General features: G+C 52.3%; 2 protein-coding genes across 4 annotated transcripts; one reads left to right on the top strand and one right to left on the bottom strand.

The window, feature by feature from the left end:
- Positions 1 to 2,077: 2,077 nt before the first annotated feature.
- On the bottom strand, positions 2,078 to 3,807 carry LOC117075960 (elongation factor 1-gamma-like). The gene is given in 2 exon segments (XM_033198835.1): positions 2,078 to 2,745; positions 3,049 to 3,807. Coding segments are annotated over 2 exon segments (1,332 nt in total). The 5' UTR covers positions 3,793 to 3,807; the 3' UTR covers positions 2,078 to 2,157.
- Positions 3,808 to 8,979: 5,172 nt separating this feature from the next.
- On the top strand, positions 8,980 to 20,247 carry KXD1 (KxDL motif containing 1). 3 transcript variants are annotated; one of them, XM_033198828.1, is made up of 6 exons: positions 8,980 to 9,132; positions 14,129 to 14,250; positions 15,540 to 15,692; positions 17,812 to 17,858; positions 19,297 to 19,573; positions 19,692 to 20,247. In XM_033198828.1, the coding sequence occupies exons 2-5, from the start codon at positions 14,150 to 14,152 to the stop codon at positions 19,524 to 19,526; spliced, it is 531 nt and encodes a 176-aa protein (XP_033054719.1). In that variant the 5' UTR covers positions 8,980 to 9,132; positions 14,129 to 14,149; the 3' UTR covers positions 19,527 to 19,573; positions 19,692 to 20,247. The 3 variants fall into 3 exon arrangements, with proteins under 3 accessions (XP_033054719.1, XP_033054717.1, XP_033054718.1); XM_033198826.1 differs by having other exon boundaries at positions 19,297 to 20,241; XM_033198827.1 differs by having other exon boundaries at positions 9,023 to 9,167; positions 19,297 to 20,241.
- The last annotated feature ends 796 nt before the right edge of the window (positions 20,248 to 21,043 follow it).

Here is a 21,043-nt window from a genome sequence, read left to right as displayed (position 1 = left end):
CACTCAAGCCTGGGTGACAGAGTGAGACTATGTCTCAAAAAGGAAAAAAAAAAAAAAAAATCTAGCCAGGTACAGTAGCTCACACCTGTAATCCCAGCACTTTGGGAGGCCAAGGCGAGCGGATCACCTGAGGTCAGGAGTTTGAGACCAGCCTGGCCAACATGGTGAAATCCTTGTCTAGTAAAAATACAAAAATGAGCCAGGTGTGGTGGTGGGCGCCTATAATCCTAACTTCTAGGGAGGCTGAGGCAGGAGAATCGCTTGAACCCAGAAGGAGGAGGTTGCAGTGTGCTGAGATCGCAACACTGCACTCCAGCATGGGTGACAAAGTGAGACTGTTTCAAATTAAAAAGCAACAGGCTGGGTGTGGTAACTCATGCCTGTAATCCCAGCACTTTGGGAGGCCAAGGTGGGTGGATCACGAGGTCAGGAATTCAAGACCAAGCTGGCTAACATCGTGACACCCTGTCTCTACTAAAAATACAAAAATTGGCTGGGCGCGGTGGCTCAAGCCTGTAATCCCAGCACTTTGGGAGGCCGAGGCGGGTGGATCACGAGGTCAGGAGATCGAGACCATCCTGGCTAACCCGGTGAAACTCCGTCTCTACTAAAAAAATACAAAAAAACTAGCCGGGCGAGGTGGTGGGCGCCTGTACTTCCAGCTACTCGGGAGGCTGAGGCAGGAGAATGGCGTGAACCCAGGAGGCGGAGCTTGCAGTGAGCTGAGATCCAGCCACTCACTCCAGTCTGGGCGACAGAGCGAGACTCCGTCTCAAAAAAAAAAAAAACCACAAAAAACACAAAAAATAGCTGGGCGTGGTGGCATGCACCTGTAATCCCAGCTACTTGGGAGGCTGAGGCAGGAGAATGGCTTGAATCCGGGAGGCAGAGTTTGCAGTGAGCCGAGATCATGCCACCGCACTCCAGCCTGGGCGACAAATCAAGACTCAGTCATCTCAAAAACAACAACAAAAACCAGTTGTTGAACTAAATATATAAGAATTCCAGGCCAGGCGCGGTGGCTCACGCCTATAATCCCAGCACTTTGGGAGGCCGAGACGGGCGGATCACGAGGTGAGGAGATCAAGACCATCCTGGGTAATGCAGTGAAACCCCGTTTCTACTAAAAAAAATACCAAAAAAATTAGCCGGAAGTGGTGGCAGGTGCCTGTAGTCCCAGCTACTGGGAAGGCTGAGGCAGGAGAATGGTGTGAACTCGGCAGGCGGAGCTTGCAGTGAGCTGAGATCGTGCCACTGCACTCCAGCCTGGGCGACAGGGCGAGACTCCGTCTCAAAAGAAAAAAAAAAAAGAATTCCAGTCCTCACTGACTTTTTTTTCTTCTTTCTTTTTTTTTTTTTTTTGAGACTGGGTCTCCCTCTGTTACCTAGCCTGAAGTACAGTGGTGCAATCCTAGCTTACTGCAGCCTATCCTAGCTTACTGCAGCCTGGAACTCCTGGGATCAGGTAATTCTTCTGCTTCAGCCTCCCAAGCATATGGGACTACAGATGTGCACCACCATGCCCAGTTAATTTTTTTTATTTATTTTATTTATTTCTTTCTTTATTTTTATTTTATTTTTATTTTTTTGAGACGGAGTCTCACTCTGCCGCCCAGGCTGGAGTGCAATGGCCGGATCTCAGCTCACTGCAAGCTCCGCCTCCCAGTTTACGCCATTCTCCTGCCTCAGCCTCCCAAGTAGCTGGGACTACAGGCGCCCGCCAAGTTGCCAGGCTAGTTTTTTGTTTTTTTTTTTTTTTTTTTTTGAGACGGAGTCTCGCTCTGTCGCCCAGGCTGGAGTGCAGTGGCCGGATCTCAGCTCACTGCAAGCTGCGCCTCCCGGGTTTACGCCATTCTCCTGTCTCAGCCTCCCAAGTAGCTGGGACTATAGGTGCCCGCCACCTCGCCCGGCTAGTTTTTGTATTTTTTAGTAGAGACGGGGTTTCGCCGTGTTAGCTAGGTTGGTCTCGATCTCCTGACCTCGCGATCCACCCGTCTCGGCCTCCCAAAGTGCTGGGATTACAGGCTTGAGCCACCGCGCCCGGCCTTATTTATTTATTTATTTATTTATTTATTTATTTTCAATGTTCATTTTCCTTTAATGACCCGCATCTCCCTGAAGGGCAGGTGCAGGCAGCTAGGCGATGGCAAGAGATGTTCACTTGAAGATCTTGCCCTGATTGAAGGCTTTGCCCACATGCTGGAAGGCCCCCTCCCAGGAAAAGTACTCTCGAACCAGCGTCTGGGTCTCCTTGCTGCCAGGATCCAGTTTCCGCCATGTGTATGACTCGTAGTCCACCTGCCAATCTGGACTCAGCGGAAAGGCAAGCGCCTGGCCTCGCTTCCGAACTCAGACTCCAGAAATGGAGTTGCTATTGTTGGTTCCAAAGAGGATGACACTGGCGAAGGCATTCTTCCTCAGCTTGTCCAGTCGCTGGAACATTCCAGTGATGAGATTGCAGCTCATGAAGGTCTGAGTGAGTTCTTCAGGGAAGCGATACTCTGAGTACCACAGGGACCAGCCGTCCTTATCAAAGTGTTCCCAGAAATATGGCAGTGCCACAGAGAGTGTGTCCTCATTGGAGTACTTGAGCTTAAATTCATCCAACACAAAGGTACTCTTGGGCAAGTGAGCGAAGGGGTCCTTGGCCTTGGGCTCAGCAGCCAGTGCCTGCTCACATTCATCCATCTCCTCCTCAGGAGCAGGGGCAGCTGCTTTTTTCTCCTCCTTCCGCTCAGCCTGGGGCTTCTGCTTCTCTTTTTTTTTTTTTTTTTTTTTTGAGACGGAGTCTTGCTCTGTCGCCCAGGCTGGAGTGCAGTGCCCGGATCTCAGCTCACTGCAAGCTCCGCCTCCCAGGTTTACGCCATTCTCCTGCCTCAGCCTCCCAAGTAGCTGGGACTACAGGCGCCGCCACCTCGCCCGGCTAGTTTTTGTATTTTTTAGTAGAGACGGGGTTTCACCGTGTTCACCAGGATGGTCTCGAACTCCTGACCTCGTGATCCGCCTGTCTCGGCCTCCCAACGTGCTGGGATTACAGGTTTGAGCCACCGCGCCCGGCCTGGGCTTCTGCTTCTCTTCCCATGAACCCTTCTCTTTCCGTGGTGTATCTTTTTTAGGCTGGGTCTCTGCAAACTTTTTAGCATCAAACTGGGCCATCTTCTCACACAGCTTCACTTCCCCCAAGACAGCCCGGAACTGGGGCTGATTAATGCAGGTGAGGAACCAGCGGTTGGTATTGGGAAAGGCCTGGCGGAAAGAAGGCTCTAGGACCTGCTTATAGAGCCACAACAGGGTGCAGACAACTGTGATGTCAGCCAATGTCACTCGTTCACCCACCAGAAAAGTCCTCGTCTTCAAGTGAGCATCTAGCAGCCCCAGAATTCGTCTCACTTCCTCCTTTGCATTCTCAGTGGCCTGTTTGTTGTGGTGCATGATGCCCAAGGTGGGGAATACCCAGGTACTGGCTGGGGGCACTATATCGGAATCAGCAAAGCTCACCCACTGTGCCACCTAGGCTGCTGCCTCTGGAGTACTTCCCCGCAGCTCCTCGTTGCTCACATAGTAGGCAATGGCGTTGCTCTCAAACACACAGAATCCATCGTCACCCTCAAATGCCGGAACCTTGCCGGCAGGAAATTTGCGGAGAAATTCAGGGGTGCGGTTGGTTTGGCCAAAATGGAAGTGGGGTGGTGCGAAGAGCACGCGGACCTGAGCCCCACTGTACTGAGCAGTGATGAGAGCCTTGAAGGCCCTCCAGTTTTCAGGATACGTATACAGGGTCCCAGCCGCCATGGTGATTCCGCAAAGAAAAGGGCTAATTTTTTTTAGAAACAAGTTCTCAATGTTTCCCAGGCTGGCCTTGAACTCTTGGGCTGAATGGATCTTCCAGCCTCTGCCTCCCAGTCATTGACTTTCCCACACATGATGGCAGCAGAACCTGGGAGTGATATTATCAACAGTGTACTGTGGGCTTACTGTGTTCCAACTCTTGTAAGGATTTTGCCTACGTGATTTCATAAAGTTAAGCTGCTTGCCCAAGGCCATTCAGCTAGGATGTGACAGAGCTGCATTTAAAACTCAGGTATGTGTAATTTCAGGGCTCTGAAACAGTCTTCATGTGCCCAAGAACTTGTGTGTTTATCTTTCAAGCTCTCAACAACCATCAGAGATACATGTTGTGATTACACAGACTTGCAATTAACAGAGACTCAGAGAAGTTACAAATATAATTCATAACATACACACCGTATGGAATCTCAATAACAATAATTACTTGTAAATATTAATTTTATTTATTTACTTATTTATATTTTTAGACAGAGTCTCACTCTGTTCCCAGGCTGGAGTACAGTGGCACGATCTCAGCTCACTGCAACCTCTGACTCTCTGGTTCAAGCGATTCTCCTGCCTCAGCCTCCCGAATAGCTAGGATTATGGGCATGTGCCACCACGCCCAGCTAATTTTCGTTGTATTTTTTAGTAGAGACAGGGTTTCACCATGTTGGCCAGGATGGTCTTGATCTCCTGACCTCGTGATCCGTCCGCCTCGGCCTCCCAAAGTGTTGAGATTACAGGCGTGAGCCACCGCACCAGGCCTAATTTTATTTATTTATTTATTTTATTATTTTTTTTTTTTGAGATGGAGTCTCGTTCTGTCGCCCAGGCTGGAGTGCAGTGGCCGGATCTCAGCTCACTGCAAGCTCCGCCTCCCGGGTTCACGCCATTCTCCTGGCTCAGCCTCCCGAGTAGCTGGGACTACAGACACCGGCCACCTCGCCCGGCTAGTTTTTTGTATTTTTAGTAGAGACGGGGTTTCACCATGTTAGCCAGGATGGTCTCGATCTCCTGACCTCGTGATCCGCCCGTCTCGGCCTCCCAAAGTGTTGGGATTACAGGCTTGAGCCACCGCGCCCAGCCTAATTTTATTTATTAAACCTAATGACACACTTCTCAAAAGCAAACATTTATGTAGCGATTACTATTCACCTTGTTTTGTTCAAACATTTAACTTGGGCCGGGCGCGGTGGCTCAAGCCTGTAATCCCAGCACTTTGGGAGGCCGAGACGGGCTGATCACGAGGTCAGGAGATCGAGACCATCCTGGCTAACACGGTGAAACCCCGTCTCTACTAAAAAATACAAAAAAATTAGCCGGGCGAGGTGGCGGGCGCCTGTAGTCCCAGCTACTCGGGAGGCTGAGGCAGGAGAATGGCGTAAACCTGGGAGGCGGAGCTTGCAGTGAGCTGAGATCCGGCCACTGCACTCCAGCCCGGAGACAGAGCGAGACTCCGTCTCAAAAAAAAAAAAAAAAAAAAAAAAAAAAAAAAACATTTAACTTGGATTATCTCACTTTAAAAAAGCATCCTGGCCGGGCGCGGTCCTCAGCCTCTTGAGTAGCTGGGATTACAGGCATGTGCCACCACATCCAGCTAATTTTGTATTTTTAGTAGAACAATTGCTTGAACTGGGGAGGCAGAGGTTCCAATGAGCCAAGATCCTGCCATTGCACTCCAGCCCGGGCAACAAGAGCGAAACTCCATCTCAAAAAAAAAAAAAAAAAAGGCATCCTTGTCTGGGCGCGGTGGCTCACTCCTGTAATCCTAGCACTTTGGGAGCCCGAGGCAGGTGGATCACGATGTCAGGAGTTCGAGACCAGCCTGGCCAACATAGTGAAACCCCGTCTCTACTAAAAATACAAAAAATTAGCTGCGCATGGTGGCACTAATGTCTTACTTTGTCACCCAGGCTGGAGTGCAATGGCATGATCTCGGCTCACTGCAACCTCCGCCCTCCGGGTTCAAGTGATTCTCCTGCCTCAGCCTCCTGAGTAGCTGGGATTACAGGTGCGTGCCACCATGCCTGGGTAATTTTTGTATTTTTTTTTTTTTTTTGAGACGGAGTCTTGCTCTGTCGCCCGGGCTAGAGTGCAGTGGCCGGATCTCAGCTCACTGCAAGCTCCGCCTCCCGGGTTTTACGCCATTCTCCTGCCTCAGCCTCCGGAGTAGCTGTGACTACAGGCGCCCGCCACCTCGCCCGGCTAGGTTTTTTTTTTTTTTTTTGTATTTTTAGTAGAGACGGTTTCACCGGTTAGCCAGGATGGTCTCGCTCTCCTGGCCTCGTGATCCGCCCATCTCGGCCTCCCAAAGTGCTGGGATTACAGGCTTGAGCCACTGCGCCCGGCCAATTTTTGTATTTTTAGTAGAGACGGGGTTTCACCATATTGGCCAGGCCAATCTCGAACCCCTGACCTCCACCATGCCTGGCTAATTTTGTATTTTTAGTAAAGACAGGATTTCTCCATGTTGGTCAGGCTGGTGTCCAACTCCTGACCTCAGGTGATCCAACCATCTCGGCCTCCCAAGTGCTGGGATTACAGGCTTGAGCCACTGCGCCCGGCCAATTTTTGTATTTTTAGTAGAGACGGGGTTTCACCATATTGGCCAGGCCAATCTCGAACCCCTGACCTCCACCATGCCTGGCTAATTTTGTATTTTTAGTAAAGACAGGATTTCTCCATGTTGGTCAGGCTGGTGTCCAACTCCTGACCTCAGGTGATCCAACCATCTCGGCCTCCCAAAGTGCTGGGATTACAGGAGTGAGCTACCACACCTGGCCTCTTTCTTTTTTGTTTTGAGACAGAGTTTCGCTCTTGTTGCCAAGGCTGGAGTGCAGTGGGTGATCTCAGCTCACTGCAACCTCTGCCTCACAGGTCCAAGTGATTCTCCAGCCTCTCGAGTAATTGGGATTACAGGAGCCCACCATGCCTGGCTAATTTTTTTGTGTTTTTAGTAGAGACAGGGTTTCATCATGTTGGCCCAGGTGGTCTCGAACTCCTGACTTCCTGATCTGCCCACCTCAGCTTCCCACAGTGCTGGGATTACAGGCGTGAATCACTGCGCCCTGCCTGATCTTGGTTTCTAAATCCTACTCTTCAAGCAAAGGAACCGGGTTCCTTGGAGAAAATGGCTGATTCCAGGGATTTTCCACAGCATTGGATCATGTTGTGGAGCTCAAGATAAATAATGCCCAGAGAATGGTGGGGACATATTTAAAGGACACAGGAGCTAATTTAAAGGGGCAGGAAAGGAAATAATTATAACCCATTAAATAAATCTACATCAGTTTATAGTGATTGTTGTTGTTGTTGTTGCTTTTTGAGACAAAGTCTCATTCTGTCACCCAGGCTGGAGTGCAGTGGCACAATCTCGGCTGACTGCAACCTCCGCCTCCCGGGTTCAAGAGATGCTCGTGCCTCAGCCTCCTGAGTAGCTATGATTACAGGCACCTGCCACCACACCAGGCTAAATTTTTTTTGTATTTTTAGTAGAGATGGGGTTTCACCATGTTGGCCTGTCTGGTCTCAAACTCCTGACCTCAGGTGATCCACCCGCCTCAGCCTCCCAAAGTGCTGGGGTTATAGGTGTGAGCCACCGCGCCCGGCCTGTTTGTTTTTTGAGACTGGGTCTCACTCTGTTGCCCAGGCTGGAGTGGGATCTTGGCTCACTGCAACTTCTGCCTCCTGTCCTCAAAAGATCCTCCCACCTCAGCCTCTTGAGTAGCTGGGACCACAGGCTCGGGCCACCGACCCATGTTTTTTTTTTTTTCCCCAATTGTAGCTGTGAGGCATTTTATTACAGAAAGCTGGTACTCGTATACACAAACTAGTATGAATTTAAAATTCATCATACATTTTCTTCCTTTTTTGTTTTTTTTGAGACAAAGTCTCACTCTGTCGCCCAGGCTGGAGTGCAGTGGTGCCATCTCGGCTCACTGCAAGTTCCACTTCCCGGGTTCACGCCATTCTCCTGCCTCAGCCTCCCAAGTAGCTGGGACTACAGGCGCCCGCCACCACGCCCACCTAATTTTTTTGTATTTTTAGTGGAGACGGGGTTTCACCATGTTAGCCAGGATGGTCTCCATCTCCTGACCTCGTGATCTGCCCACCTCGGCCTCCCAAAGTGTTGGCATTACAGGCGTGAGCCACCGCGCCTGGCCCATTTTCTTCATTTTTTAGTTTGTCCTTTTTTTTGAGACGTGGTCTTGCTCTGTCGCCCAAGCTGGAGTGCAGTGGTGCGATCTTGGCTCACTGCAACCTCTGCCTCCCGGGTTCAAGCGATTCTCCTGTCTCAGCCTCCTGAGTAGCTGGGATTACAGGCTCCCGCCACCACGCCCGGCTAATTTTTTTTATTTTTAGTACAGACGAGGTTTCACCATATTGGTCAGGTTGGTCTCGAACTCCTGATCTCGTGATCCGCCCGCCTCGGCCTCCCAAAGTGCTCGGGTTACAATTACAGGATGTGAGCCACTGCGCCCAGCCCGTAAACCCTTTTTAAAAAATTCCCCAGCGCATTCCTCCAAAACAACGTGGAAGTGTAAATGGAAGCCAGGGTTGGGCGCGGTGACTCATGCCTGTAATTCCAGCACTTTGGGAGGCCGAGGCGGGCGGATCACCTGAGGTCGGGAGTTCAGGACCAGCCTGACCAACATGGAGAAACCTGTCTCTACTAAAAACATAAAATTAGCCGGGCATGGTAGCGCATGCCTGTAATTCCAGCTACTCGGGAAGGGTGAGGTAGGCGAATCGCTTGAACCTGGGAAGCGGAGGTTGCGGTGGGCTGAGATCGCGCCATTGTACTCCAGCCTCGGCAACAAGAGCTTAACTCTACCTGGGGGGAAAAAAAAGGAAACTTAGACTAAAATCAGCAAAAATGGAGTAGGTTTGTCTGAACACAGATGAGTCTGATTCTCTGCCTGGAAAGCAGGACACCTGAGTGTGGTTTGGTCGCTGACCACTGTAGCATTTACGACCTTGCAGAGGGTTACCGCTCTGGGACGCCAATCACACCATCTATAAAATGGGACACTTCTCAGCCTTCCTTCTTCCGGGCTGCTTTGAAGTCTGGGCTTCTGGAAATACGCAGGCGCGAGACAAACTGTTTGATTGGCTATGCATTGTGATGCGCCCGCGAGCTGAAGCTCTGTCTAAGCCCCGCCTTTTCCTATCGTGACTCCACGCACGCAAGCGACTCCAGGGTACGCCGCCGCCACGCACGCTCGCACGATCGGTGCGTGGTGACGTTGCGCCGGCGCGGGCGCCATCCCGGAAGCGCGAGCAAGGCCGCCAGATGTGCAGGTGCCGCCGCTTACGACGCCGGGGCAGAGTTTGGGGTGGGGCTGGGGACTCCAGGGCCTCGGGGAACCGTTCCGGGTCGGGCGCGGCCCCCGGGCTGCGGTGGGATGGGGTGCGCCGCTGGCCACATCTGGTCATTCCTGCTGCGCACAGGCATCAGTTTCCCCGTCTGCTCAATGGATACGCAGGCGGCGCCGCGGGCTGGATCTGGATCCGGATCAGGGGCATAGAAATTGGGGCCGCCTGTGTTCTGGGTGTGTCGTGTAACCTGGAGCTGGGCGTTGCCCCGTCTGTGCCTCAGTTTCCCCGTATTGTAGGGGATGGGGCGTGAGGGGGTATTTGCGCCCCTCCCCACTTGGGGTTTTTCAGAGCTTGGATGGCTGAGTTAAATTCTGTTAAATAACCTGGATATAGAACCGTGGTGCTTCTCTCTCTCTCCGTGTGAGTTTTGGCAACTGAGCCCGCCCCTGTGAGCCTCAGTTTCACTCGGAGATGATTGTGTTTGCCGCGTAACGGTGATTGAGGATTAACTGAAGTGCTCTACAAGTGTTTGCCCGTAATATGTTCTTAGAGACCCCTGGGATGCTGTCAAAATGTTGATTCCCGGGCCCTGTCCCGGGACTTCTTCACACTCCTCTTGGAGAAACAGCCTGTCCTGAGCTCCACTCGTTATCACCTTTGGTTTCAGTTGCCACAGACAGCACTGTGAGATCGTCATTCTACCTTATTCCCATTTTATGGCTGAAAAAAACTGATTCAGAAGGGTGAAGTGGCTCTGCCATGGTCAAACAGCCTACCTCTCTGCATTTCTTCAATAAATCTACATTTGGAGTTGGGATCAGAGCTTTTGCTGGGTTAATTTCACTGTGTATGTGGGGCAGACTAGCAGTAATCAGAGAAGGCTTCTTGTGAGAGGAAGTTGCGGGGGGGGGGACAGGAGGGAAGTGCCAGGAACCCCCCTGGCCCTCACATCTGGGAGCCAGAGACAGAAAAGAGTCCTGTTTTGAAGCAGGAGTGTATCCCAGAAGGTCCCAATACTGTGCCTCTCTGGCACTAGCTATGGACCTCCCTCTCCAGGTGTCTTTCTTTTTTTTTAAGTTGAGATGGAGTCTCCCTCTGTCACCCACACTAGAATGCAGTGGCTTGATCTCGGCTCATTGCAACCTCTGCCTCCTGAGTTCAAGCAATTCTCCTGCCTCAGCCCCCTGAGTAGCTGGGACTACAGGTGACCGCCGTCATGCCTAGATAATTTTTGTATTTTTAGCAGAGATGGGGGTTTCACCATGTTGTCCAGGCTGGTCTTGAACTCCTGACCTCAAGTACTCTGCCCACCTCAGCCTCCCAAAGTGCTGGGATTACAGACATGAGCCACCACGCCCGGCCTCTGAAACCCTTTCTGATCCAGTAGAAGTAGGTCTCTGTTTCTTGGCTATTAAATGTGTGGGCCTCAGAGGCAAACTATATCAAGATCCTAGATTTTTCCTGAACTCCCTAGGAGGGTCAGTGCAGTAGCCCCTCCTCCCCTGGTTGCTTCTGGAAGTCCCTGCCTGCCACTACAGTCATCTGTGTGCCAGTGAAACTGGGAACCTCAGAACCATCTGGGTTACTGGGGCCCACAGGTTGGCTGTGAGTGCCTGCAATTCTTGGCTTTAGTTTGCTAATAAAAGTGTCATGTCATGTAATCTCAGCACTTTGGGAGGCCGAGGCGGGAGGATCAAGAGGTCAGCAGATCGAGACCATCATGGCTAACACGGAGAAACCCCGTCTCTACTAAAAATACAAAAAATTAGCCAGGCGTGGTGGCGGGCACCTGTAGTCCCAGCTACTCAGGAGGCTGAGGCAGGAGAATGGTGTGAACCCAGGAGGCAGAGCTTGCAGTGAGCCGAGATCGCACCACTGCACTCCAGCCTGGGCAACAGAGCAGGACTCAAAAAAAAATAAAATTAAATTTTAAAAAGCATCATGTCAGAGCTGAGTTTGAAAAGTTCTGTTGCCTTTCCCCACAACAACATTCTGACATTCTGGCAGCCCCTTGCTATGAACCAGGTTCCGGGTCAGGCTTTGGTGACAGACACGCCTCTGCCTTTTTTTTTTTTTTCTGTTTTTTGAGACAGAGTCTGTTGCCCAGGCTGGAGTGAAGTGGCGCGATCTTGGCTCACCACAACCTCTGCATTCTGGGTTCAAGCGATTCCCCTGCCTCAGGCTCCCAAGTAGCTGGGAGTACAGGTGCCTGCCACCATGCCTAATTTTTATATTTTTAGTAGAGACGGGGTTTCACTATGTTGGCCAGGCTGGTCTTGAACTCCTGACCTCAGGTGATCTACCTGCCTCGGCCTCCCAGAGTGCTAGGATTACAGGCGTGAGCCACCGCACCCAGCCACCTCTGCTTTTTTGGAGCTGACGTTGTGGGGGTGACAGGCAAATGGGTTAGCTGATGACTAGGATAATTTCATGAAGATGTGAACCAGTGAAGCAATTAAATCAAGGTAAAGTGTGGCTGGGTGCGGTGGCTCATGCCTGTAATCCTAGCATTTTGGGAGACCAAGGCAAGAGGGTCGTGTCAGCCTAGGAATTTAGGAGCTGCCTAGGCAGCATAGCGAGACCCTGTCTCTTAACAAACAAACAAAAACAAGGTAAAGTAGGCTGGGCACGGTGGCTCATGCCTGTAATCCCAGCAGTTTGGGAGGCTGAGGCGGGTGGATCGCCTGAAGTCAGGAGTTCAAGACCAGCCTGGCCAACATGGTGAAACCCTGTCCCTACTAAAAACTACAAAAATTAGCCAGGCGTCATGGCAGGCGCCTGTAATCCCAGCTACTCGGGAGGGTGAGGCAGGCGAATCGCTTGAACTCGGGAGGCGGAGGTTGCGGTGAGCTGAGATCACACCATTGTGCTCCAGCCTGGGAGACAGGAGTAGAACTCCGTATCAAAAAGAAATAAAAAAGTGGCCGGGCGCAGTGGCTCAGCCTGTAATCCCAGCACTTTGGGAGGCCAAGACGGTGGATCACGAGGTCAGGAGATGGAGACCATCCTGGCTAACACGGTGAACCCCGTCTCTACTAAAAATACAAAAAATTAGCCAGGCGTGGTGGCGGGCACCTGTAGTCCCAGCTACTCAGGAGGCTGAGGCAGGAGAATGGTGTGAACCCAGGAGGCAGAGCTTGCAGTGAGCCGAGATCGCACCACTGCACTCCAGCCTGGGCAACAGAGCAGGACTCAAAAAAAAATAAAATTAAATTTTAAAAAGCATCATGTCAGAGCTGAGTTTGAAAAGTTCTGTTGCCTTTCCCCACAACAACATTCTGACATTCTGGCAGCCCTTGCTATGAACCAGGTTCCGGGTCAGGCTTGGTGACAGACACGCCTCTGCCTTTTTTTTTTTTTCTGTTTTTTGAGACAGAGTCTGTTGCCCAGGCTGGAGTGAAGTGGCGCGATCTTGGCTCACCACAACCTCTGCATTCTGGGTTCAAGCGATTCCCCTGCCTCAGGCTCCCAAGTAGCTGGGAGTACAGGTGCCTGCCACCATGCCTAATTTTATATTTTTAGTAGAGACGGGGTTTCACTATGTTGGCCAGGCTGGTCTTGAACTCCTGACCTCAGGTGATCTACCTGCCTCGGCCTCCCAGAGTGCTAGGATTACAGGCGTGAGCCACCGCACCCAGCCACCTCTGCTTTTTTGGAGCTGACGTTGTGGGGGTGACAGGCAAATGGGTTAGCTGATGACTAGGATAATTTCATGAAGATGTGAACCAGTGAAGCAATTAAATCAAGGTAAAGTGTGGCTGGGTGCGGTGGCTCATGCCTGTAATCCTAGCATTTTGGGAGACCAAGGCAAGAGGGTCGTGTCAGCCTAGGAATTTAGGAGCTGCCTAGGCAGCATAGCGAGACCCTGTCTCTTAACAAACAAACAAAAACAAGGTAAAGTAGGCTGGGCACGGTGGCTCATGCCTGTAATCCCAGCAGTTTGGGAGGCTGAGGCGGGTGGATCGCCTGAAGTCAGGAGTTCAAGACCAGCTGGCCAACATGGTGAAACCCTGTCCCTACTAAAAACTACAAAAATTAGCCAGGCGTCATGGCAGGCGCCTGTAATCCCAGCTACTCGGGAGGGTGAGGCAGGCGAATCGCTTGAACTCGGGAGGCGGAGGTTGCGGTGAGCTGAGATCACACCATTGTGCTCCAGCCTGGGAGACAGGAGTAGAACTCCGTATCAAAAAGAAATAAAAAAGTGGCCGGGCGCAGTGGCTCAAGCCTGTAATCCCAGCACTTTGGGAGGCCAAGACGGGTGGATCACGAGGTCAGGAGATGGAGACCATCCTGGCTAACACGGTGAAACCCCGTCTCTACTAAAAAATACAAAAAAAAGAAAACTAGCCAGGCGAGGTGGCGGGCACCTGTAGTCCCAGCTACTCGGGAGGCTGAGGCAGGAGAATGGCGTAAACTCAGGAGGCGGAGCTTGCAGTGAGCTGAGATCCAGCCACTGCACTCCAGCCCGGGTGACAAAGCGAGACTCCATCTCAAAAAAATAAAAAATAAAAAAGCAAGGTCAAGTAGTAAGAGAAGCAGTAAGAGTGACTGGAATAGGGGTCCCTGACTTCTTGGGAGAGGAGACATTGGAGGTGGTGATGATTTGCTGAGGCAGCCACACATATTCAGCTTGTGAGGACAGCAGGTGTGTGACGTGGAATGAGGGAGGAAGCTGGCAGATCTGTGCAGATGAGAGGTGCCTGTGGTCTTGGGCTCATGGAAGAGGGAGGTGATGGGATTCTAATGTGCTTGGGTACAGTTTACAAATACAACCTCTCTTAGTTTGCCCAATACCTCCAAATTCCTGGGCTGGCACACCTGAGGTTCAGGTGGCATGACTGAGCCACAGTCACACATCCCCACCGTAGGATACCACCACGGTTGGGTTAGATTCCAGCACATGGGGGTCCCGGCCTGGCCTCTTGGTCCCACCTCACCTGGTGACTGGTGCAGACCACTCTGTTCTTGCCTGTTTCAGGCAGCGGAGGAGGAGGAAGAGATGGACCTCCCGGACTCAGCCTCAAGGGTCTTCTGCGGCCGCATCCTGAGCATGGTGAACACAGATGATGTCAACGCCATCATCCTGGCCCAGAAGAACATGTGAGTGGCGGCTGGGGGATGTGAGTGTGGGAAGGAATCCACGGGCTGGCCAATATTCTTGTCTTGCCCGCCCCTACCCGGGGCCCACACTGGTGATAAAATGAAGGAAATGAGCAAATCTGTCGCTGGCTCCAAAGTAAATTCCTTCCCGGCCTGGAGGCGAGGCCTTGGCACGGGAAGCAGGGCTTTGGGGAGGTTTTGCAGCTGCGGAGGTTTGAAGGGCCGCAGGGGCTCCGGTCCCGAGGCCTGGGGTGGGGAGAGTTGAAGGACCAGAGGGGACCATATGCAGGGTTTTTTTGTTTATTTGTTTGTTGTTTTTGAGACAGAGTTTCACTCTTGTTGCCCAGGCTGGAGTGCAATGGCGCAATCTTGGCTCACTGCAACCTCTGCCTCCTGGGTTCAAGTGATTTCTCCTGCCTCAGCCTTCCAAGTAGCTGGTATTACAGGCATGTGCCACCATGCCCAGCTAATTTTTGTATTTTCAGTAGAGGCAGGTTTCACCATGTTGGCCAGGCTGGTCTTGAACTCCTGACCTCGTGATCCGCCTGCCTCGGCCTCCCAAAGGGCTGGGATTGCAGGCTTGAGCCGCTGTGCCTGGCTGGTCTCCTATTTTTTTAAGTCATATTCAGATGTGGCTCTGGGGAACTTCCAGACTGAGGGGAGACAAAGCCAGACACAGACCCTTCTGGCCCTATGGTGTCAGGGCTGGGCCAGAGGAACAACCTGGGGCTAGTGGAGTTAAGAGTCTGACTGGGCCGGGCGCAGTGGCTCACGCCTGTAATCCCAACACTTTGGGGGGCCGAGGTGGGCAGATCATGAGGTCAGGAGATTGAGACCATCCTGGCTAACACAGTGAAACCCCGTCTCTACTAAAAAAAAAAAAAAATTAGCCAGGGGTGGTGGCGGACACCTGTAGTCCCAGCTACTGGGGAGGCTGAGACAGGAGAATGGCCTGAACCCAGGAGGTGGAGCTTCCAGTGGGCTGAGATCGCACCACTGTACTCCAGCCTGGGCAACAGAGCAAGACTCCATCTCAAAAAAAAAAAAAAAAGAATCTGATTGAATGAACAGGTAGACAAGGCTACATGAGAAGGACACCCTTGAGTAGGGTTTTGAAGGTTGAATAGGAGTTTGCTAGGTGGCTCAAAGAGTAGGTAGAACTCTGCAGGACAAAGGAACAGCCCATGCAGAGGTTGTGAAGCAGGCAAGGGCTTGGCATGAACAGTCAGCTGTGCCAGGTTGGGCAGGGCCCCAAAGCTGGGCAGCTCATGCCTTCTCTCCACCATCAGGCTGGACCGCTTTGAGAAGACCAATGAGATGCTGCTCAACTTCAACAACCTGTCCAGCGCCCGCCTGCAGCAGATGAGCGAGCGCTTCCTGCACCACACAAGGACCCTGGTAGAGATGAAACGGGACCTGGACAGCATCTTCCGCCGGATCAGGTGGGTGCTCAGCCCCACCCCAGGGCCCCAGCTGACCTCTGCCTCCACCTCCCCATCTAAGCCTCAGTTTCCTTCACATACCAGTATAAAGGGGAGATTTCTGTTTGTTTTACAAGGCTTCACTGTGCACTTAAGTGTCTGGGACAATTCCAACCTTGGGATAAAATCTTGACGTAAGTTTATTTACTGATTGATTAATTGATCAAGACAGAGTCTTGATCTGTGGCCCCAGCTGGAGTGCAGTGGTGTCATCTTGGCTTACTGCAACCTCTGCCTCCCGGATTCAAGCGATTCTTGTGCTTCAGCCTCCTGAGTAGCTGGGATTACGGGCATACTCTACCATGCCCAGCTAATTTTTGTTGTTGTTGTTTTATTTTTGAGATGGAGTCTTGCTCTGTTGCCCAGGCTGGAGTGCAGTGGTGCAATGTTGGCTCACTGCAACCTCCGCCTCCCGGGTTCAAGCGATTCTCCTGCTTCAGCCTCCTGAGTAGCTGGGACTACAGGCGCATGCTGCCACGCCCAGCTGATTTTTTGTATTTTAGTAAAGACGAGGTTTCACCGTGTTGCCTAGGCTGGTCTCAAACTCCTGAGCTCCGGCAATCCACCTGCCCTGGCCTCCTAAAGTGGTGGGATTACAAGTGTGAGCCTAATTTTTGTATTTTGTGTAATTTTTGTATTTTTTTTTAGTAGAGACAGGGTTTTCCCATGTTGGCCAGCCTCATCTCAAACTCCTGGCCTCAGGTGATCCATCCACCTCGACCTCCCAAAGTGCAGGGATTATAGGCATGAGCCATCACGCTCAGCCTTGCAGTTTATTTATTCTTCAAAAACGTAACATAGTGCAGCTGAGCGTGGTGGCTCACGCCTGTAATCCTAGCACTTTGGGAGGCTGAGGCGGGCAGATCACAAGGTCAGGAGATCGAGACCATCCTGGCTAACATGGTGAAACCCCGTCTCTACCAAAAATACAAAAAATTAGCTGGGCGTGGTGGCGGGCGCCTGTAGTACCATCTACTCAGGAGGCTGAGGCAGGAGAATGGCGTGAACCCGGGAGGTGGAGGTTTCAGTGAGCCGAGATCGCGCACTGCACTCCAGCCTGGGTGACACAGGGAGACTCTGTCTCAAATTAAAAAAAAAAATAAAAAAGGTAACATAGTGTTAGACACATAATGAAAAGGCAGGAATGGCCAGGCACAGTGGCGCATGCCTGTAATTCCAGCAGTTTGGGAGGCTGACGCAGGCAGATCACCTGAGGTCAGGAGTTCAAGACCAGCCTGGCCAACGTGATGAAACCCTGTCTCTATTAAAAATACAAAAAATCGCCAGGCACGGTGGCTCATACCTGTAATCCCAGTGCTTTGGGAGGCTGAGGCAGGCGGATCACGAGGTCAGGAGATAGAGACCATATTGGCGAACATGGTGAAACCCCGTCTCTACTAAAAATACAAAAAAATTAGCCAGGTACAATGGCGGGCGCCTGTAGTCCCAGCTTCTCGGGAGGCTGAGGCAGGAGAATGGCGTGAACCCGGGAGGCGGCGGAGCTTGCAGTGAGCCGAGATCGTGCCACTGCACTCCAGCCTGGATGACTGAACGAGACTCCGTCTCAAAAAAAAAAAAAAACAAAAAACAAAAAATCAGCTGAGCATGGTGGCATGTGCCTGTAAGCCCAGGTACTTGGGAGGCTGAGGGAGGAGAATCATGTGAATCCAAAAGGTGGAGGTTGTAGTGAGCCAAGATGGCACCACTGCACTCCACCCTGGGTGACAGAGAGAGATTCTGATCTCAAAAAAAAAAATTTATCAGAGTAGAGGAGGCCACATGTAAGAAGGGGCCTTGTAGGGGGAGCCCCCAGCCAGTGCCTAGGCTCAGAGCACCCCGAGTCTTAACTAGTTGGGGGTCGTTGCCTACCCTGGGGCTGGAGGCCGGCTGGTGGGCGACTGTCAGGGCCGTGGCTGTTGGGCCGAGCACCTAGAGAGAGTGAAGATGTGAGGTGAACAGTGTGGGGGTTCTCCCTCCCGTCTCCCCTTGCCCTCAGCTGGCAGCAGGGGCTTGTGACCGGCACAAGGCCTGGCCTGCCTGCTCAGCAGGTTAAGCCCTGTGTGCCTTCTCTCCCCTGCAGGACGCTGAAAGGGAAACTGGCCAGGCAGCACCCAGAGGCCTTCAGCCGTAAGTGCCACGCAGGGCTCCTGCTCCCGAGCATGTCAGCACTCTCCGCCCAGGGCAGGCTTCTGGAAAGCCACCTTAGGGCCTGATACTGAGACCAGGCTGTAATGGGCAGTGGGTCTGGAGAAACCTGGGGCGGGGGGCAGGGGCGGGGTGCTGGCCTGGTTCTCTCGGCAGCCTACAAAGCGGGCGCTAGGACGGGAGTCCGTGCCCTGTGGGGAGGCCGCACAGGGAATGTGGATAAGCAGCATGATGATCCTTATCCCTGTGTGCATCATGAGCCCCTATGAACCAGGCTGTTACCCACAGTCACCCATGAGGTGGGGACTGTGAGTATCCCCATTTCATGGAGAGGGAAACAGAGGCCCAGAGGGGCAGGACTTGAGTTCACATCCGTCTGGCTAGAGAGCTCGTGTGTTCTCTGGGGTACCACCACCTTAAAGGGCTCTGCAGGCTGAGCCTGGGTTCATCCCATCTGTTGAAAAGGCCGACGGCTCTCCATCCTAGGGCCTCCAACAGCAGTTTCTAGAGCAGAGAGCCGGACTGAGGGAGATCATGTACCTAGCCCAGGTAGTGCAGTGAGCCAGGCTCGCCCTCACGGCTCCTGTAGGCCCAGCCCCAGAGCCTGTGTCCCTTCCTCACCTCGCCTTGAAGGGAGAGCTCGTCCCTGCCTGGACGTCAGTTTCCTCCTCTACAAAATAAAAACGGGCCAAGTCTGCCAGGCGCGGTGACTCATGTCTGTAATCCCAACACTTTGGGAGGCCGAGGCGGGTGGATCACCTGAGGTCAGGATTTCGATACCAGCCTGACCAACATAGAGAAACCCCGTGGCCGGCGCGGTGGCTCAAGCCTGTAATCCCAGCACTTTGGGAGGCCAGACGGGCGGATCACGAGGTCAGGAGATCGGACCATCCTGGCTAACACGGTGAAACCCCGTCTCTACTAAAAAATACAAAAAAATTAGCCGGCGAGATGGCGGGCGCCTGTAGTCCCAGCTACTCGGGAGGCTGAGCGAGAGAATGGCGTAAACCCGGGAGGCGGAGCTTGCAGTGAGCTGAGATCCGGCCACTGCACTCAGCCTGGGCGACAGAGCGAGACTCCGTCTCAAAAAAAAAAAAAAAAAAAAAAAAAGAGAAACCCCGTCTGTAGTAAAAATACAAATTAGATGGGCGTGGTGATAGGCACCTGTAGTCCCAGCTACTTGGGAGGCTGAGGCAGGAGATTGCTTGAACCCGGGAGGCGGAGGTGCAGTGAGCTGAGATTGCACCATGGCGCTCTAGCTGGGCAACAAGAGCGACACTCTGTCTCAAAAAAAAAAAAAAAAGGCCAAGTCATGCCCCCATGGGGTGAGGGCAGCCATTATGGGTCACATGGGCAATAAATCCTACATCACAGTGCTTGGCAAGGTGACAAAACCAACTCTTGGGCCTCCTTCCTCCAGATATCCCAGAGGCATCCTTCCTGGAGGAAGAGGATGAAGACCCCATCCCACCCAGCACCACGACCACCATCGCCACCTCAGAACAGAGCACAGGCTCATGTGACACTAGCCCCGACACCGTCTCACCCTCCCTGAGCCCTGGCTTTGAGGACCTGTCCCATGTCCAGCCTGGCTCCCCAGCCATCAACGGCCGCAGCCAGACAGATGATGAGGAGACGACGGGCGAATAGCCCTACTGCCCGGTGCCTTGAGGGGTCTCAGGGCAGTGGCATACAAGGTGGCAGCGGGTAACCCTGCCTTGTTCTGTCACCCAGGGCTCCTAGAGGAACAGGGCTCTCTCCCGAGGAGTGTGGAATTCCTGGGGGGTCTTTAATTCTGGCTCCTTCCTTCCTCAGAACATCTCTCTTCTGCAAGACCCCTCTGCCATGCCAGGGCACGCCCATTCCGGCTGGAGTTGCAGGGCTGGGCACGGGAATTTTTCCAGAGTTGAGCCTGACATCTGCTCTGAAGAATGCTTAAAAGGTTCCCAGAGACCGGAGCCATATGTCCCCCATCCCCAGTCAGGACCTCCTTGAGGTGCACAAGCACGGTCTCCTCTGAGTTCACCCCAGCCCACCCCTGCACCCACTAATTCTGCTTTTCCTGCCCCTTGCTCCGTAAAAGTATCAAATACTGTCTCCTTGGTATCTCAAAGAGGTTTCTGAGATAGGTAGAAGTCTTGAGATGGAGGCTGGCTATCCATTCAGCCCTGAGCGTGCTGAGGCCTGTGTTTCTCTGAATAGAGGTGTGGAACCTGAGGGGCCAGCAGGCCTCTCTGAGGGCCTCCATGGAGCAAACGGAGCCACCTTGGGAAAGAGTTTAATGGAATATTTTTGTACCCAATGTTTACAGATGCTGTTGGGAAGTTATCAATAAAAAGACACCATTCCTAAAAAGGGAAAAGTACACCTAGCCATGGCTTCTTCCATCCTTAGGCCAAGCAACCCAAAAGATGGGCAAGTGCTGGATGTGGGGTTGGGGGCCCTGCTGGAGGGAAGTGCAGACAGTCAGGCACCACAGAGCTAGAAAGAGACGTGGCCCTTTTTTGGAATCCCCCTGGTGGGAGCTATAACTACCCAAGTTCCCGTCACCAGCTAGGTCTTCCCTTACGCTGCTCTCACTGCTCACAATACTACCATTCCCATCCTCCTTTCATAATTCCTCCTCCAGATCTCAGTCTTCCTCCAGATTTGGGAGCCACACTAAATCCATTCCCCATCAGACACACTCCAAGGGTTATCTCATCTTCTGAGTACTTAGAAATTATGTTGTTACGACCCGGCTTGGTGGCTCATGCCTGTAATCCCAGCACTTTGGGAGGCTGAGGTGGGTGGATCACCTGAGGTCAGGAGTTCGAGATCAGCCTGGCCAACATGGTGAAACCCCGTCCCTACTAAAAATACAAAAATTAGCTGGGCGTGGTGGCGCACACCTGTAAACCCAGCTATTTGGGAGGCTGAGGCAGAATTGCTTGAATCCAGGAGGCAGAGGTCGCAGTGAGCCAAGTTCGCATCACTGCACTCTAGCCTGGGCAGCAAGAGCGAAACTCTTGTCTCAAAAATGAAAAAGAAATTATGTTCCTAAAGGCATCTTCCCAGACATGAGAGTGTCTGCTTTTGCCTGGTATAGTAGCACCTGCAAATGTTCAAGGAAATAAACAGGTACCCCTGTTAAGCCTACAGGTGACTTCTCATTGCTCCCCATCTTC

Source organism: Trachypithecus francoisi, unplaced genomic scaffold (genome assembly GCF_009764315.1).
Source record: "Trachypithecus francoisi isolate TF-2019V2 unplaced genomic scaffold, Tfra_2.0 Lachesis_group5, whole genome shotgun sequence".
Taxonomy (NCBI): Eukaryota; Metazoa; Chordata; class Mammalia; order Primates; family Cercopithecidae; genus Trachypithecus; species Trachypithecus francoisi.
The sequence above is the reverse complement of the archived record's forward strand: the minus strand, read 5'-3'. Positions and strand labels throughout refer to the sequence as shown.

Excerpts from the sequence above, each read along its gene's own strand:
- KXD1 (XM_033198828.1), top strand. The coding sequence starts at position 14,150 with ATGGACCTCCCGGACTCAGCCTCAAGGGTCTTCTGCGGCCGCATCCTG. Across the intron at positions 14,251-15,539 it reads ATCCTGGCCCAGAAGAACAT|GCTGGACCGCTTTGAGAAGA; the intron begins GTGAGTGGCGGC and ends CTCCACCATCAG. Across the intron at positions 15,693-17,811 it reads AGCATCTTCCGCCGGATCAG|GACGCTGAAAGGGAAACTGG; the intron begins GTGGGTGCTCAG and ends TCTCCCCTGCAG.